The sequence below is a fragment of the Poecilia latipinna genome, unplaced genomic scaffold (assembly GCF_001443285.1).
Source record: "Poecilia latipinna isolate Pla-1442-1.1 unplaced genomic scaffold, P_latipinna-1.0 Scaffold2089, whole genome shotgun sequence".
Taxonomy (NCBI): Eukaryota; Metazoa; Chordata; class Actinopteri; order Cyprinodontiformes; family Poeciliidae; genus Poecilia; species Poecilia latipinna.
This window is the reverse complement of record NW_015114705.1, coordinates 1-17,048: the sequence shown is the minus strand read 5'-3', so window position 1 is coordinate 17,048 and position 17,048 is coordinate 1. Positions and strand designations below refer to the sequence as shown.

Sequence of the window (17,048 nt, the reverse complement as noted above, 5' to 3'; positions counted from 1 at the left end):
TATATATATATATATATATATGTGTGTGTGTGTGTGTGTGTGTGTGTGTGAGCTTTTCACTTTGACCCAATAAAGAGTGTCTGCTTTTGAAATCTCATATCATTATTAAAAAACCTGATGGAGTGAATTTTATCTAAACAGTGCTTTGCAATTATTTTTTTATTTTTTTACAACAAAAAGCTAATTGTGTAAATCACCAGAAACTACTGGTTAAACTTTTTTTACATAAATGGGTGTGAAATGGTTTGATTACGACGATAAAAAGGAAAAAGAAAAAATATGTTTTAAAGTAACCCGGAACCTGTTTGATATTAAGTTAGAAATGAGGCGTGTGTATTATTCTCTCTTAACACGACTGGCTTAATTTATTAAACCTCTGTTAGTGTTGCATGTTTCCTGAGAGCTGGGAGGGATTTTTACTGTAAGGCAGTAGAACAGTAACTTATAATCCAAACGGAGCACCTGTTCATCTCTCAGTCATGAATGTGAATAAAGGTGGAGGTTTGTGTTCATGAAATTATTTTAAAACCTGTTGCAATTACATCTTTGCACAAACTTTGACTTTTCCTTACATATGTTGCAGAGCAAAGAATCAATGATAGATTTCTGATTTATATTTCTCACGCTGTCTTTTCTTTTCAGGAAACCTTCCATTTCTTTTACTTTTCTCCATTCTTCAAAGTAATTTACATCAACAGCAGTGGAGTTGAAATGGAAGCATATTGAGGGAAACGCACCTTAAGTTTGCTCAGGTCGGGTAATAACACTCCTTACATAGACTTTTCTTTAACGGTCATTATGAGTCAGCTAAGCTCTGCTCAAACAGAGAAGTGGGCCAAAGAGACAAAAAGCAAAAGAGCATTCGAGGGAGGAGTTGTGCCTGTGAAAGTACACTGATTCCTTTCAAGAACTTCCCTCCAAGCTTTCAAAAGAGCTCATTGCAGCTGACCACAAAAATTTATCCAGAGACAGAACAGACAGTGAAACTTACTCCCAACTGAAATTAACTTTTTCAATTGCAAAGCCATAATCGCTGTGATCGTGCAGATACTCAGCATGAACTGCTGCATTCCACATAACCTGTGAAAACACAGAAAGATGGTTTGATTTCTAATACTTCGGGCTATTAGTCCAAACATGACCAATCACATGAGTAAGGGAAAGTAACTACCTTTTTAGGAACACACCCAACGTTGACCTGGGAAAATATCAAAACACAGCATATAAATGTAGTGCAATCTGAGTAGACAATTTCTAAATGCATGTAAAATGTAAAAGACAATATCTTTAAGCAATGTAAATTTATGTGTACTATAATGTACTTTAGAGTTTAAAGAACAAGGATTCAGTGTTGGCTTAAAGCAAAACTGGACAGAAAGAAGGAAATTATATCATGCTATAAATCCAAACTTGCAAACATAGGAAAATTGTTTAAAAGTTTTTAAATAAATTAGCAGAGACACCTCTTCAAATTAAACCGACAAGCAAAGCAAACAAATAATCTGGGCATTTCTACTTTTTCAATTTTAAATAAATTTACATATTGCTCAATAACTGGCATCCCTTATAAAATATTAAAGTTAATAAACTGCTACACAATTTACTTATTGGGGACTAACCTATAACCTTCACATTGCAAAAAAGACTGCTCTACCCACTGCCACAGTGAGCCTTAATGTTAATTAATTAAACTTAATGTGTTTTGGGGCAGTTGGATTGGGGTGATAAAATAAAATATACTGAACAGGGAGGGAAAAAAGCCTATTTGAGTAATTACGATATTAAAAGAATGAGAAAAAAAAAAGAAAAAAAAAGAAAAAAGCAGCAAAATAAAGTTCAACTTGTTTACTTAGAAACAGAAACAGCTTCCACACTATCATTTCCAGTTCTCACAGTTGACTTGTTATAATAATGTATTTAATGGCAGAAAATATAAGCAAATTCCCTCAGGTTAATTAAGAGATTATGTTTTATGGTGGGTTAGAGAGACACGCGGCATGCCAGAATGCTAGATAAAAAAAAGAAAAATAAAAGAAAGCAGAATAACTTCTCATTAGTACTAACATTCTTAATCACTGTGTTTGGATTGTCAGCAGTCAACAAAAAATGAGTCCGGAGAGTTCACATTCACCCTGGTGTATGTGTGTGTTTGTTTGTTTGGGTTTCATTTTTACTCACGCAGGTACCTCCGAGTTTGTGGCTCTCGATCACGGCGGTGTTCGCTCCGAGTTCCGCCGCTCTCCGAGCCCCGGCCAGACCTCCAGACCCGCCGCCGATCACCAGGAAGTCGAAGCGGGTCGTCTCCGCTGCCGATGCCCGGTTCGATGCCATGCGGATAAATTCGTGTCTGTGAGGAGTGGAGAAGATTAGCTTTCGGGCGGCGAACCAAGTCGAAGTCTTGATAACTGCTAGCTGGCTCAAGAATATTGCCATAACCAGGAAGCTGTTTCAGGGGAAAGAGGTAGGGGCAGAATGGGAGTGTCAAGTGAAAGCCTGTGCTGTGTCATTGTGACTTGCAACAATGGTGTGCAAATCCCAGAAACAGTTTCCACAATACACACGGTGAGCCTCACATGGGCAACTGTACGGGGGCTACTATAACAAAGCAGGTGTTATCTGCTGCAACTGTTCGATTAAATATACAGCTGTCGTGGAAATATGCTAAAACCAATGAATATTCATTAACCAGACCTATAAACTACCAGAAACATATAGCTAAACTCACCTTCGTAAAGACACACAAAGTAACCTGCGGATTTTTAAAAGCTGCATGATCCCATATGTTTACAAGGCATTTCGACCCATGTCAGCGAAGGTCACAAAGGGAACGTCAAAGTCTAAAACCGCACACAGTAGGGAAACTGTTTGCCTCTATAAATCTTTATAAGCTCATAGATAACGGTCTATTCGCGTTAATTTCGGTGGAAGCTGCCGACAGTAAAGCGTTCCTCCTTAACAGCACGTTGTTTTGTCGTAAATTTAGGTCCCTACGTAAATTCTACGCTGACTTGTGAATTGCCAATCTTTAGGAATCGCACTAGCTCAAGTCAGCCTGTTGTCAAGGTGATATAATTCAGACAAAAGAGAACCGTCAAAGTAAAAGACACTTCCCGCAAATACGCTAAAAATCACTAAAGTCACAATAAGTCTGATTTCTGTCAACTTGATAAACATTTATGATCTCAACCATAAATATTCAAGATTCTCAATAATACATTTTAGATCACGATGCAATTGAATTACGTGTAATTCAAAAATCCTCAAGGGGGACTAAATGTAATTTTTTTTAGTTTTTAAAATACGAGAACTTGCACATGTCTTTAGAGTTTTTTTTATCTGTCTGACTTCCTCAGTTCTAAATATAAAATATCAAATCAGATATAGTGAAGATCAGTTACTTAGTTATTATTAACTCTCGTAAAATAAAATATTATTTTACTTTTATTTACTTACAATGTATATTTACTTGATAAAAAATGTAGCACTACACTTATCTGAGTACAATAAAAAACAACAACAACAAAAACACTCTTCCCACTTCTGAGATAGAAACGTCAAAAATAGTTATTTAGATGTCATGCTCTTATTTTGAAAAGAAGACAAAATTCTTTCCGGAATTGTATCCAACTGCTAGCTTTAGACAGCTAATGACAGGCTAACTCAGGGGGGATCCATTTGCTGTGGTGATATGCGTTAAAATCGCCCTGATCGAAGGTATTTTCACTGCTTTTACGATCTTTAAAACTATGTGACAGCCCATAAACTGTTTCAATACAGTCAAATCAGGTGCATGCTAGAGACTTGACTCATTTGAAAACATAAACATTGGGAAAGCGGAGCGTCGTCCGGGAGAAGCTCCTATTTGTTAGGGAGGGCCTTTTCCTTACGTTCAAAGCAGGCTAGCTTCTGGCTGCAGATAGAGAATGCTAATAGGAATACATGCTTCCAGTCTGATTAACTTCCCGATTACTGTAAGGATGTAATGATTTATAATTTTGTGAATAAATAACTGCAGAAAATGCTGCAATAGTTGTATGTGAGGGGGAGGGGCTATATGGGCCTTCTCTTCTTAGAGGCAGCCTTGGCTGTAAGGTTCACTGATTGCTGGGGGTGTTCAGTCTCACTGTTTTCATCTGCTTCATACAGGCAGGGACTCCTCACTCATTTCTACATGACTTCAGCAGTGTGAATCCTCCTGTGGAACAAACCCTGGATGTCAGGTGAACATCCATCAACTTCATGGAGTGAAGAACTTCAGTTGTTATCGGTGAGGCCAAATGACCAGTGGAGTCCACCATGAAACCTGTGACCTATCAAAGCATACCGTCGTCTGTGAATGGTGTCCATCCGAACATGGCGCTAGAGCGTCTGCTGGGCACCTCAAAGGTGATGTACTGTGAGAAATGTGGATTTACATCCACAGACCCTGTGGTGTTCAAGACTCACATGATCGAGCACGGGACGAGGTTTTACTGTTTTTATTGCAACGCCATGTCCTTCAGTGAGGTGGAGTTGAATGAGCACTTGAAGCAGCACACGTCAAAGTATCCGTTCAAATGTCTCCACTGTGGACAGGGCTACATGAGGAAGAGGTGCATGTTGAAGCACATTGACCGTTTGCATAGTAACAGCATAACTCAAGTACCTGCTAAGTCTGGCATGACAAAAGCTCCGCCCGTTGCTGTCTCCAGTGCCTTAAGAAGTGCGCCCACTGCTGACTCGCTGCTGCTTCCGCCTCCTCCTCGACCTGTCGTCCGGGTGGCTGTGCCGACCCCAACTGCGCCTGCTGCCAAATTGGGGAAAACACTGGACACAAACTTGACCAACACCACTAATGGCAACACAGAGCGCTTGCCTCATTTGAATGGACTCATTCAGCCCAACAGGGCCCTTACAGTGTCTCTACCAGAGGAGGTGAACATCCCCGCTGGCTGCTTGGTGGAACTTGTTGAGGTGAAAACAGTTAATGGGACTAAGGAACTGAAACTGCGGCTCATCTCGCAACAAGAAAACGAGTCTGTGATAAAGAACACAAAATCTGCAACTCTCCAAGACCCTGGTCCGGAGAAGCCGTTGTCGTCCACACTACATCACCCAAACACAATGAGGTCAGTAAGCGCTAGCATGTGCACAGGCAGCAGGAAGCAAAGCGAAACAAAAATGATGGCAAACATTGGCGTGAACCCTCCGAACAATCCAACGAATGTGGTGACTAAAGAGAAGGTTGTGCTGAAGAGGCCTTCGATAGAAATTATCAACCTGGAGTGTGACACGGTCATCCCAAACAAAGTTTCCAAAACCATTCTCACTCCTATGCGGGAAGCAAATACTGGGATTAGAGTTACGCAGGCGGCACCTGTAAACCACGTCTCCTCGTCTTCAGGCGTCATGTCTGGCAGAGGTCCTATCAGGTTGAATGCCGGCCTGCATCCTGTTACTGTGGCAGCTAAAGTTTCACAGAGGATTGTGGATGAGAGGAGTAATTCAACTGTGGATCTCTCTAAGAGCATTCCACCCAGGAGGTTGTCCGACACAAATAATGTTCAAGAAGTGTCAGCACCTGTGAAGCTGGGAGCTAGGGAAGTCCGCCTCAAGAGCAACTCTGCTTCTAAAGAAGACATAGATGTAGTGTGCTTGGATCAGCAAAGCACACCGGCTTCAAAGTCTTTAAGATCTCCTGTTCCTCAAGCCATCAAAGTGAGGTCTCCTGCTGTTCCAGTCAATAAAGACAATCTCACAAATCAGACTTTTCCAATAAAAAGCAGTCTGATGAAACCCTCATCAATAAACACCTCTGTCCTATCTAATCACACAACCCCTACAATATCGACCTGTATCCAGGAAGTTGGATCTAAAAGGATAGGAAAAGATGGAGATGTCTTAGAGCCTCAGAGCTTTCCAGTCATCTCCTCTGTGTTCTCGTTAAGCGAGCAGCCAGAGGAAAGCCAAGGTCCAATTGAACCTCTGGTAATGGCTCTGAGAGGAATAGTAATGCATAAAAAACAGAGCACAAGTCAAGATCAGATCAGAAACGGCACAGATGAAAAGCTTAAGGCGCCGGCGTCAGGCCGGTGCGTCCAGCAGGCTGAAAAAAACGGGGCCTTTACCTGTGATGTGTTACTCACAGAGAAGTCAACCGAGTGTGTGAAAGTAAAAAAGGAGGTTAACCTGCAGCCACCAGCACTGACACAAAACGACATTCACATCAAGAAGGAAGAAAATGGAGCAAGGATAGGAGACGCAAACAAATGCAGTCACAGTCCTGATTTAACGCCTTCCGCATGTGAAGATTCTAAGCCTGCTTCACCTGTGGAGAAAGCAAACGTGGATAAAGAACAGCCAGCAACAGTTGGGAAAGGCAAGGCGGACGAGTCCTCCAGGTTCTTGACCATCTCGCTTAAACGGGTGCAGGTTGGCATCTGGAAAAAAAGCAAGAAAGCATTTAAGGTTCGAATATCCAGAGACAAACGTCAGCTACCGGCAGGCAGCCTTGATGACTGTACAGTTATCTACCCCATGCCACTGAAGGAGGACCAGCTGGTCAAGCGGCCAGGTCCGAACCAGCCGGTGGTGGTGCTTAATCATCCGAAGCCCCGGGCTTGTGTGCAGAGAACAAGGGCGGACTCTTTTTCAGACATGGGAGCCTCTGATGTGACTCCAAAGTGCCAAATTTTAAAAATGAGGCTAAGCAAAGGGATCGGGCAGAGTTACGAAGTGATGGGATGTACTGTTAGAGACTTTCCCTGAATGTAGTGTTCCATCTGTGGACAGGAGTGTACATTTATTAGAAAAGTAGTGTTTGAAGTCTCACAAAAATATTAAGGCGGTTATTTTCTTAACGCAAAAAAAATATGGACATCAATGTTGTAAATTGTGTTATTCTGAATATTCAAGTGCAATGCAGGTTGATGCTTTTATGCCCAGGAATTGGACTGTGTGCCACTGTAGATTCCATTAAATAATACAGAGTTCTAAGTACTGTTCAAGAAGCCCGAAAGTCCGTTTGAAGTATTAATACATGTATTTTATTTAAAACCAGTTTTTATCAGTGACTTTCATCTTACACAGACATGCAGCAACATGAAAATGGTTGAATTACAGGAGTTCATGTTACCCTTCACACAGAATATTCTGGACATACGTTTGTTATTCAGCATGGATAAAATATAAAACAACCTGAATCCAAATATTCAAATCAACAGACAAGTTATAAATATATCTGAACAATTTATTTATATTTTTGTTGATGATGTTTGAAATTCCTACCATTAGAGCCTGTGAATTTTGTCCAAAAAGTCAACATCTTAACACGCCAAAGGGGACATATTTTCACCATTCAGGCACTCCATGATTATCTCTGTGTTTGGGAAATATTCTGTGCTTCTCAAAAGGTCATAGGTCACTGGTGAGTTCATCAAATGAAACGCCTCAATGAGAGCACTGCTGTAAGGTGTGAAAAGTAAAATTTAGACCTAGACTCCTTTGTGTGTTTGTTTTGATGCTTGTTTGGTTAAGTTAATCATCACTGGGTGTTACAGGTGGAAGCGTCTAAGAAGTACTCTTAGACTTATGAGAAGTGTGACAAGAAGTGTAATAGTTGTGTTTTATAACTTAAGTGTTTACTACTCTGTCGTCCATTCATTGATGGTAGCATTTTGGGCGTCACCAGATGACAGGAGGTGATTGAAGGCCTTCGTGACTGTAGGGGAAAGTAATAATTTAGACTTAACACTAGATGGGATGGAGGTAGATGTGGTAGAAAAGGAAACGATTGGCTGGCTTTTTTCTCTAAACTTTCCAGGTTAAAAGTCTCCATCACAGTGCATTACTTTATCTTACCATGTGTGAATTACCACAAAAGCTCTTGATTTTTGTGGACACGAACTAAACAAATCCCTTCGTGTTTTAAGTTTCCCCATCTTATCTCACGCAAAAGATGCAAAGTGTGACAGAGAAACGGATTTAGTGTAAGAGGAATAAATAGACCCACATGTTTATTTTTTAAAAGCTTTTTCTGTCTTGATGATGATAAATGTAATTATTCTTGAGTATTCCAAACCTGTTGTATATATTTTCTCGACATTTTAACTTGCATAGTCTTTTGACCAGATCAGTTTCAGACTGTATTGCTTCTTATGGCAGCACTTTGGCACCTGTTTGTTATATAACCCTGTCCTACAAGGTGCTAGACCAATGATTACATTCATAGTTTTTGGTTGCCCACGGACGATATTTATGGATGTTTTCTATTTCTTTTTTTTTGTTGTTTATTTTTTTGTTATGTTTGCCATGTTTTTGTAAATAGACCTAAATATATAGACCCTATATGTATGTAAAATCAAATAATGGTGTTCATACTAAATAGAGAACGGCCACCACCTCATATCCCTCCTTACGCTGCAGTATCTGAAGCTGCTGTGCAGTCATTGCTATAAATTATTTCAAAGAGTCAGAAACATTTTACCTTGCCTTTACATTACTTCTCATTTGTGCTAGAGTTAGTCATCATGTTGTCCAAATGTGTTTTTGGTTTTCATACATGCTCAGTGTTCATTATTATTGTGTTTTATCCTTTTATAACAGTTGTGTAACTCCACTTTTTCTAATAAAAACATGAGAAATATATTAATAACTGAGATTTTCTGTTTTCCTCTGCAAAAATGTGTTACATCAGCTTCTAATTCACACTGTTTGCCCCCCTCCCCCTCCAGCACACTCCTGTGTTTGCAAATACCAGACATGAACTCTAGGAATATCACAGTTAACGATGTACGGAGAGCTTGCACAGACTGGTGAATCAGTGTTCATCGATGCACTTAATGGCTTTTACTTGCTCTATGAAAACAACATAATGTTAAAATATAAATTTAACGCCTTTTAAATTAAATTTAATTTGTGGTGATTAGTCCAGATGATGTCAAAATATGGTTGTAAAAATCTAGAAAGATTCCGGCTTCTGAAAAACCTTTGAAAACATGCATAGATCAACTCTCTGATTTTCATCTTGTGCAAGGTCATTCAACTGTGGGAGGTCTTGATTGCAGTTAGCAAAAAGGAGAAGTGCACAGGAACATTACTTCAACATTCCTTTATTAGAAATGAAACCCGACCACAGTGAACCAAAAGCAAGATCCACTGACCTGCAAAGTGGGAAACTGAATCTTGTGATACCTTAATACTCAATTTAATCATGTTCTATGTAGAAGTTGAAACAGTGGGATTTAACAGTTGCCCACAATGACCAGATTATTAGTCAGACAAGCTAAAAGTTATGCAATTATTTATATTTATGCATTTAAACACGAAGAAAACTTCTTTAATATTCAGGTTTGTGCATGTGTTTGAATATTTATTGGGATTCAAATTGCCAGAAGCGGAAATAACTTGGTTGTTACTTCAGCTATCACTAGATTTCAAGTATTTGGCAGCCATTTTGGAATTTGAGCTCCAGGTTAGAGCGAAGACTCTTTCCCTGACATTCTGAATTCAGGAAGCCTTCCTGGTTATTTTCCCCAACTTCAATCTTGGCAAACTGTACATACAAAAATGGAGGCAAATGAATAAGAATGATTTTTATTATCATTATTAGCAACAAATCATATACCAACTTCAATGTCATCATAATTACTAATAGACATAAAATGTGCAACCGAAGATAACCAGGTCCCAGCACTCCACCCTGAACAACACCTATGTGCAATATTTTTCTCAGAAATTTAAAAGTATTGTGGGAAATAGCTTGAGATGAAAGCATTTTCTTGGCTGGAAGATGCAGACATTACTGTAGGAGCTGTACAACATCACTTTTGGTGATTGGACATGTCAGCACACAGTTCTCTGGGCATTTGCTGCTTGCTGTGTTTCTCCCGCTGACGAGTGTTATTGGAAAAATGGAATGGAATTTGATGATTCCTGCGACAGACTCAAACATCTAGAGAAAAACAGGGTGTGAGTTGCAATAAATTTAAGGCTTTCGTGAGTACATGTCTAGATGTTATTTTCTTAATTATTATACTTACATCATTTGATCGTTGGCCTGTTCCAAGTGCGTACTTCCTGAGCGACCCAATAAACCGGATTTTTACATTATAGACTTTCTTCTCATGAAACACGACCAACACCAAGGGTTCACTGTTGGTGTTATTGGAGCAGTCACGAACTAAATATGCCCCGTCCTGTCATCAGAGTTGGTAAAATAAGAAAATAAGTTCAAGTTTAAAAACATTAATTAATTGAAAACCCAGTTAAAGGTTTCTGTGTTACATATAAAGTTAGCCGTTAACTTTTTGACTGTGACTTCTTATATCTTGTAAAGTCACAATCAACATGTTAGAGCAACATTTAACAGCACAGTGACACACACACCCACCCACTCTGTTACAACAACTAGAACCTTCATTGTATTTTATTGCAATTTTATATGCTCAACTAACATACAGCAGTGCGCAATTATAATGTATACGGTAGGACTTTCTAAATCTTCCACAAATAATAATCTTAATAGTGTGGTATGCATTTGTATTCAGCCGCTTTTACTTTGATTCCCGTAAATAAAATCCAATAATTTTTTTTTTTCAATTTGATAAATTGTATTGACTGAACACAAATGGTCATCACACTTTGTAAACTTTTCTGAAAATCACTTATCAGTTTCTTAGGTAAAAATTATCACATACATTTCCAATAAAATGCACTAAGATTGTGGTGCAGGGTGATAAAATGTCATAAATTATGATAGGGTCATGAATATTCTTACACATTGATATATTGAGATACCTTGTTCACCAGGTGTAAGGCGTGCTCAGCGTCTGTGCGATTACATTGTCCAACATACCAGTCTTCCTCGCAGTAGGTCTGCAATAACAAATGAGCTCATACTTCAGTTGTCAGCTGTTATTATTAAATGTAGGACAAATTCTGAGTATGAAATGGATGTACAGGATGGCTTACTTTAGGCTTGTCCATAGGAACAAAATCATTTTGATCAATGTCTTCTTTGGTTTGAGGCCACTCATGGTGATGACGTCTGGACCCCATCCCTTCTTCCAAAAGATGGAACGCGTGACTTATTTAACCAACTTGTAATAACGATTAAGATGATTTCTAACATAAATACTCACCTACATGTTGATGTGACCTGAAGTGAAACATGAAGCTATTTAGAAATTACATTCAGCATCAGTGAATAATAGTAATGAATCTGATAATTAAAATTCCCACCTAATTTCTAAGTCATGAGTCTCCAAATCCAAAGAATGTCGTTGATGGTTCAGCATGCCTGGAACATCTATAGTAGACTGTGGACCTAAAAGGATATTTATGATAAGTACAACGGCCCAAATCCTGTTTTCATGATTTTCATAGGTTATTTTTAAGCCTTACTTCTGGCATGTGATCTGAAGTCTGCCTGGGAAAATAAAAGAAATAGAAAACAAATGATGCAGGTTAAAGTGAAATCTTAATCTATCTCTGAATTTATGTTTTACATGTTTCTTTCAGGAACGACCCTTTGATTTATCTGAGGATAATTTTATTTATTTGCCTTGAATGTTGGAGGATTTCTTATTACTTTTTCAGAGTAACTCAACTGTTTCTAATTAATTTGTGTTAGAAATCTTAACTGATTTTTAAGTAGTTTAAAAACCAGTTAAATTAACTGAATTTATTTTTACTGCTTGATATGGATCTAAAAATATTAAATAAAAAAAAATAATAAAATAAAATAAAAATTAAAAAAATAACTAATAAATAAATAAATACATTGTTTGCCATTTTTATTTCTCTCAAAAACCCAATGTAAAACAAAGAAGAAGAAGAAAAAACTAAACAAAAAAATCATATATTAGTCTGATTGAATTAATGATTTTAGAAGTCTGGCTCTTTGAAAGTAAACTTCAGATTAAAGAGGGCTGGCTCATGACTTTTGCAACCTATGGGAAAACTGGCTAGGATTTTAAAAATAAAGTAGGTCACACTTACTTTTTCAGTGTTTCTCATTTGTCTACTGAAACCAAAAGAGCATAAGACATCAATAGAAAGTGTTATTCCACATTAGCTGACATTTTACCAACCAGCAGATGGCGACATTGCTATACTGTACAATCAGTATCAAACTGCATAAGGTCCTGCATGTTTTAGTTCTCTCCCTGGATCAAATGATGCCTCATTAGAAGGCCAAAGAAGAGCAATGACATGCTGAAAAAGTCGTTACTACCACCAGGGAGAGAACTAAAACATTCAGGATGCCGGCCCTCGAGGACCGACTTTGGGCACCACTGGCATAAGGTCTTGATCAAGTAATGGCATCGTGGACTGTACTTACTCACTCCTGCAGGTTTCACGTACAGCCAGCCCAGCAAGGTTGTTGGATACGTCCAAGGGAGAAGGTGGGAGTGGTGAAGAACTTCTGCAAAGTATAGAGTCTTTATAAATCTGCTCAGCTGAAGTTAAGGAGGAAGACTTCAAGTAAATATTTATTTAAATACCTGCGAGAATGCTGTCAAATTTTAAAAAAAAAAAAAAAAAAAAGATGGAGAGGAATCATGTATTTAATAAGTCCTAATCAAAACATTAAGCATCAATGAAAAAAAAAATCTTTATTACACAGATGTTTACTTGCTCTTCTGGCTCCACAGGTGGGGGCCTCCTATCTGTGAAAGCAGCATGTGAATTTGTTTGATTGTTTGAGGTTCCTGTATTAACCAGAGCGATAACATGTTTTTTTAGGTAATGAATAGTCTTACCTGGTTTAACTTTTCGCCGTCCCGGCTTTATGTCTCTATTTACAACTGGAACTGAAGTTCAAAAGCAGAAACAGCAGAAATAAAAACCAGATGTTAAAGCACAAATCACAGTAATTAGTTTAAGAATGAATTTACAATAATACCACAGGAACTCAAATATCCTACAAAGTTACCTCTTAATATACCTTTTAGTTTCTAATAACTAAACTGCACCAATGAAGAGAATGCGAACACTTAATCTGGCCACTAAACAATCCCTTTGCAAATTGACTTTCTGAATTTGTGTCACATTTTTGTCACATTTTACTTCCTCAATTTGAAATTAAATTAATGCAGGATATTTGAACATTTGCTTAATTAGGAACAGGATTGTTAAACTAGAAACTGGTGAACGTCACAAAATAGATGGCATCATGAGGAAACAGAATTATGTGGAAATACCGAAGGAACATCTAAAAGACATCAGCCAAGAAATTAAAACTCAGGCGGAAATTGGTTCTCCAATGAACAATGACCCTAAACATGCAGGCTAAGTGGTTACAAAGTGTTTAAAGACAACGACGTCAATGTTTTGGCGTGGCCATTGTAAAACCCTTATCTCAATCCTAAAGAGAAGTTGTGGGCAGATCTGAAAAGGTGTGTGACTGAAACGGCCTACAAACCTGACTGAGTTACATCAGTTCTGTCTGAAGGAATGGACCAGAACTCCAGTAAACTATTGTGAGAAACTTCTGGAAATAAGCCCTAAATGTTTGACCCAAGCCATATAGTTCAAAGGCAATGCTGAGGAAATGCATGAAATGCATAAAAATATTCATATTCTTTAAATGCCACAATAATGGCTAAATGCCATTATTGTGGCATTTAGCAAATAGAAATTATTTTGTTAATTCTCACAGGAAATAAAACAAGATAAGTTTAGTCTGATTTAACTTTAGACAGTAAGGAAAAATTTTTTTTATCTTTTGTGTATGTAGTTTTATTTTCAACTGTACAACCAGTTACAAAAAAAGGGTTTCAATCAAAGCACACCATGTGTTGAAATGCCATGCTCAAATCAAACTAAGAGCTTATGCCAAGGCTTTAAATCTTAAACTGGATAGGCACTGGGCAAATATTCCCATGTCTAGACGTTCAAAGCTGGTAAAGACATTTCTGAGAGATCTATGAACTCTTGACTCAGGAGGTCTAAAAACAAACTCAGTGATATACAATCCCAATAAAATACATTGATTTCTGTTTCTGTAACATGAAATGATTTTAAAAAGCACAACATGTAAAGTAATAACCATTTTCTATATTTACCAAAGCATAAGACTGTCTAGTTTACCTTTGTTTTGAGGAGTGTCTCTGGGTGGACATCTAGGAAGGGGTCTACGCTGATTGATCGAAGAGCAGAACAGAGCATTCAAAAGCAGTACAGTGGTGCAATTGAAGTAACTTATAAGCAGTGAAAACAAGGCTTACAGCGGAGACTGATGACAGGTTCTGAGCAGCTGATGGCCACTGAACATCCCTGTCTTGAAGGCAAATAAAAATATCATCATCATATTTGCATAGGTAATGGCAGAAGTTTTATTTGAATTTTAGTTCTTATCAAAACCATGTAACTTGGTCAGCGCCACACCCGGTTTTGCGCAGAAATAAAATAAAATAAAAAAAAAATCACTCTGATTGCCGACGGAGACCGGCGCAAGTGTAAACATTTGAGAGACGCATCGGGTACATGGTTGGAGACATGCAGCTGTGAAGCCCTTGGCTGATAGCCACATCCATAAAGGAGAGAACAGTCTGTCTGTTCCCATTACTCTTTCCTCCTCCTCCTCGGCTCCTGGATAATTGTAATCTCCTGCAGTCTGACTCAGCCAACAGATGGCCCTGGAGACCCACTAGCAGATCATGCTCACTCAGCATGAGCTCTCAGTCAGAGCCACACTCCTCCCAGTCTCACCATGCATTTAGCCATGCTGTTTTTACTTCTTCTTTTTGCAAGAACTTCTTTCAGACTCTTTCTAATTATATGCACAACCGCATACTCAGCCCCTGAGTCTTGGCTAAAGCGTAAAGTACTACTTTAAGCTGCTGTCACGCTGTTTCTTATCTCGCCATGTATATTGGCTTCTTTTTTTTTTTTAAACATGTGTAATGTGGGCATGGCAGAAAAAAAATCCCCCATAATACAGGGGATTTTTTGGGAAGATGAACTCAGCTTCTTGAATTGTTTTGATGTGGTTTTTGAATGTGCAAGGATAAGTTGTGGAAAATTCAGATATTTTATTTATTTTCTTAATATTAAAGAATTAATTGACCATCTGGGAATGAAACTGCAATGCTTCCCAAATTCCCCCAAACAGTTTGATAATTAATAGCCAAATGGAATGTTTGTGTCAAGCTTCTGTTAGGTTCATTCACAACATTTGAGTTGAAATGAGGGTACATCTGATAATGTACTCTTTGGCTACACATAAAAAGCACCGTTTTCTTGCATGACATCAGGAAATCAAAAGAAATTTGCCAAGATATGAAAAAGACAACTGTGGACCTTCAGACGTCTGATTCATCCTGATGCCTTAAGATGTAAGTCTGAACAGGATGGAAATGTCCAGTCTAAAAACTGAGCAGGAAGGAGACAGATCCTGTGTCTGAGAGATAAACTGTATCAAAGGTAAAAATAAAAGACCTTGTGAGCTGCGTTATTCACAGTGAAATGAGTCCTTCCCCATATTGGTGAACTTCCCAAAACACATGGCATCATGAGGAAAGGACATCCTCAAGAATCCCAAGGTAACAGGCAGGATGTTAAAGGATAGGAAGTCTGGGCAATAAGTGTGTCCAAAATGGACAATGAACCAAAACATACTAACAAATTAGTTACAGAACTGTACGTATGCCAAATTGAGAGAAAGGTGATGTGCAAACTGGCCAAAATTAAGTAATGAAGTTTAATATTAGATACAATGTTTGTACTTGTATTTTTAGCGATCTGTTAGATTCTCTATGTTGATTTGTTCAACAAATATAAACAATAAAATCTATGGCAATGTATTAATCTCTCTTAAATTGTACTTTCACTCTCCCTGGAAAGATCAAGAATTCTTCTTCAGACTTGAACATTTTTATTTGACAAGATATGAGATGGACTTCATGTTAATAAGCAGGGAGAGCCACTGAGTTATGGACTTTAAAGTCAAGCTAACTCATAGTTTCAAAAAAAAAAGGAGAGTATCCCAAACATACACTTGCATTTTGGAGAAACATATTAAATATTTCAGTTTAATTTACACTTCTAAAGTCACTTTCTATAAAAAAAACAAAAAAAAAACATGAAACTGAAATGAGAGCCACTAAATCAAATGAGATTTAAGAGGAAGTGAAATAACGCACAGTAAGATGAGGGTGTTAAATGTGCATCTCTGTTCCTACCTGCATACTCTCTCTCATCATTGATAGGCCTCGCAGGAAATATGCGCACACTGTGCACTTCCTCCTGGTCATCCACCACATCATACTCAGGCTCCATCTTGCCTTCAAAGTCACCACATGTCTGAGCTCTGTTCCGGTCTTCTCTGAAGCGATCCTGCAAACAGAGAATCACAACTACTTTATTCGACACTTATTTCTTGAAATGGTAGCCTATGGTCTTAGCACGCTTAAATCCTTCTTATTACTGTGCAGGTACAGTAAAATATTCTGAGCCATTGCTTTTTCAAATCTAAATATGTACTTATTGAAAGGCACAGGAAGTTGTGAAGTGTTGCAACACAACAACTCACTTGTCCGCCAGGGATTTCCTTTTGTAAGCTTTTGATTCATATTGACTCACTCTTGCATTCAGCCTAAGAAAAGTCTCAGCATTCTGCTTCACAGCGTTAAATAATGAGCACATTGTTTTCAGTCAGAAAATAGATTATGCCTCAGCATTTCAGACTAAACAACGAAGGCATAGCTGGACAAATGCATTTGATTGCGACAACTACAACAGTAGTCCCAGAAACCATCATCAAAGTAATTTATCTCAGTTGAAATTCTTTGTGCTTTCACATGAAAAACTACATTGACACATCAGACAAGATTGATTTCTCCCTCTCTCTCTCTTGCTTTCTTTCTTTCTTTTTTTTTGGGTGAAATTTAACGCTTCCTCTAGTTTTACACATTAGGTGTGAAGAAACTTTTACACATGATGAACTCATCCTTTAAGATATTGCTTTACAGACAAAAATATCTACTTCACTTTGTTTATATTAACCATATTTGTTATCACAGCTGCAGTTGATTACTTTTGAAACCATCCAGAAAAAAAAAAAA

The 17,048-nt window shown here is 38.1% G+C and overlaps 3 protein-coding genes across 9 annotated transcripts in view; 1 reads left to right on the top strand and 2 right to left on the bottom strand.

The window, feature by feature from the left end:
- Positions 1-3,036, bottom strand: part of gsr (glutathione reductase) — a 15,822-nt gene extending 12,786 nt beyond the window's left edge. The window contains exons 1-4 of one of the 4 annotated variants that reach the window (XM_015016999.1): positions 2,726-3,036; positions 2,179-2,347; positions 1,172-1,198; positions 992-1,080 (exon numbers count right to left, since the gene is read on the bottom strand). In XM_015016999.1, coding sequence (XP_014872485.1) covers positions 992-1,080; positions 1,172-1,198; positions 2,179-2,347; positions 2,726-2,772 — 332 coding nt within the window. In that variant the 5' untranslated portion in view covers positions 2,773-3,036. Of the gene's footprint in view, positions 1-991; positions 1,081-1,171; positions 1,227-1,284; positions 1,420-2,178; positions 2,491-2,725 lie in introns of those variants that run through there. The other 3 variants (XM_015016998.1, XM_015017001.1, XM_015017002.1) reach the window with 3 other exon arrangements.
- A 583-nt stretch (positions 3,037-3,619) lies between these two features.
- znf518b (zinc finger protein 518B) lies at positions 3,620-8,628 on the top strand. Its single transcript, XM_015016988.1, has 2 exons — positions 3,620-3,714; positions 4,147-8,628. The coding sequence occupies exon 2, from the start codon at positions 4,297-4,299 to the stop codon at positions 6,745-6,747; it is 2,451 nt and encodes an 816-aa protein (XP_014872474.1). The 5' UTR covers positions 3,620-3,714; positions 4,147-4,296; the 3' UTR covers positions 6,748-8,628.
- A 929-nt stretch (positions 8,629-9,557) lies between these two features.
- Positions 9,558-16,498, bottom strand: clnk (cytokine dependent hematopoietic cell linker). Of its 4 annotated transcripts, none has more exons than XM_015016991.1 (15): positions 16,167-16,498; positions 14,211-14,263; positions 14,074-14,122; positions 12,744-12,794; positions 12,604-12,650; positions 12,486-12,496; positions 12,323-12,406; positions 11,980-12,001; positions 11,383-11,407; positions 11,221-11,305; positions 11,121-11,137; positions 10,951-11,042; positions 10,777-10,854; positions 10,020-10,175; positions 9,558-9,931 (listed from the first exon to the last, which is right to left on the bottom strand). In XM_015016991.1, exons 1-15 carry the CDS (start codon positions 16,261-16,263, stop codon positions 9,779-9,781), a joined length of 1,020 nt encoding a protein of 339 aa, XP_014872477.1. In that variant the 5' UTR covers positions 16,264-16,498; the 3' UTR covers positions 9,558-9,778. The 4 variants fall into 4 exon arrangements, with proteins under 4 accessions (XP_014872477.1, XP_014872475.1, XP_014872476.1 ...); XM_015016989.1 differs by having other exon boundaries at positions 11,980-12,004; positions 16,167-16,495; XM_015016990.1 differs by having other exon boundaries at positions 10,951-11,039; positions 11,980-12,004; positions 16,167-16,492.
- Positions 16,499-17,048: the final 550 nt, after the last annotated feature.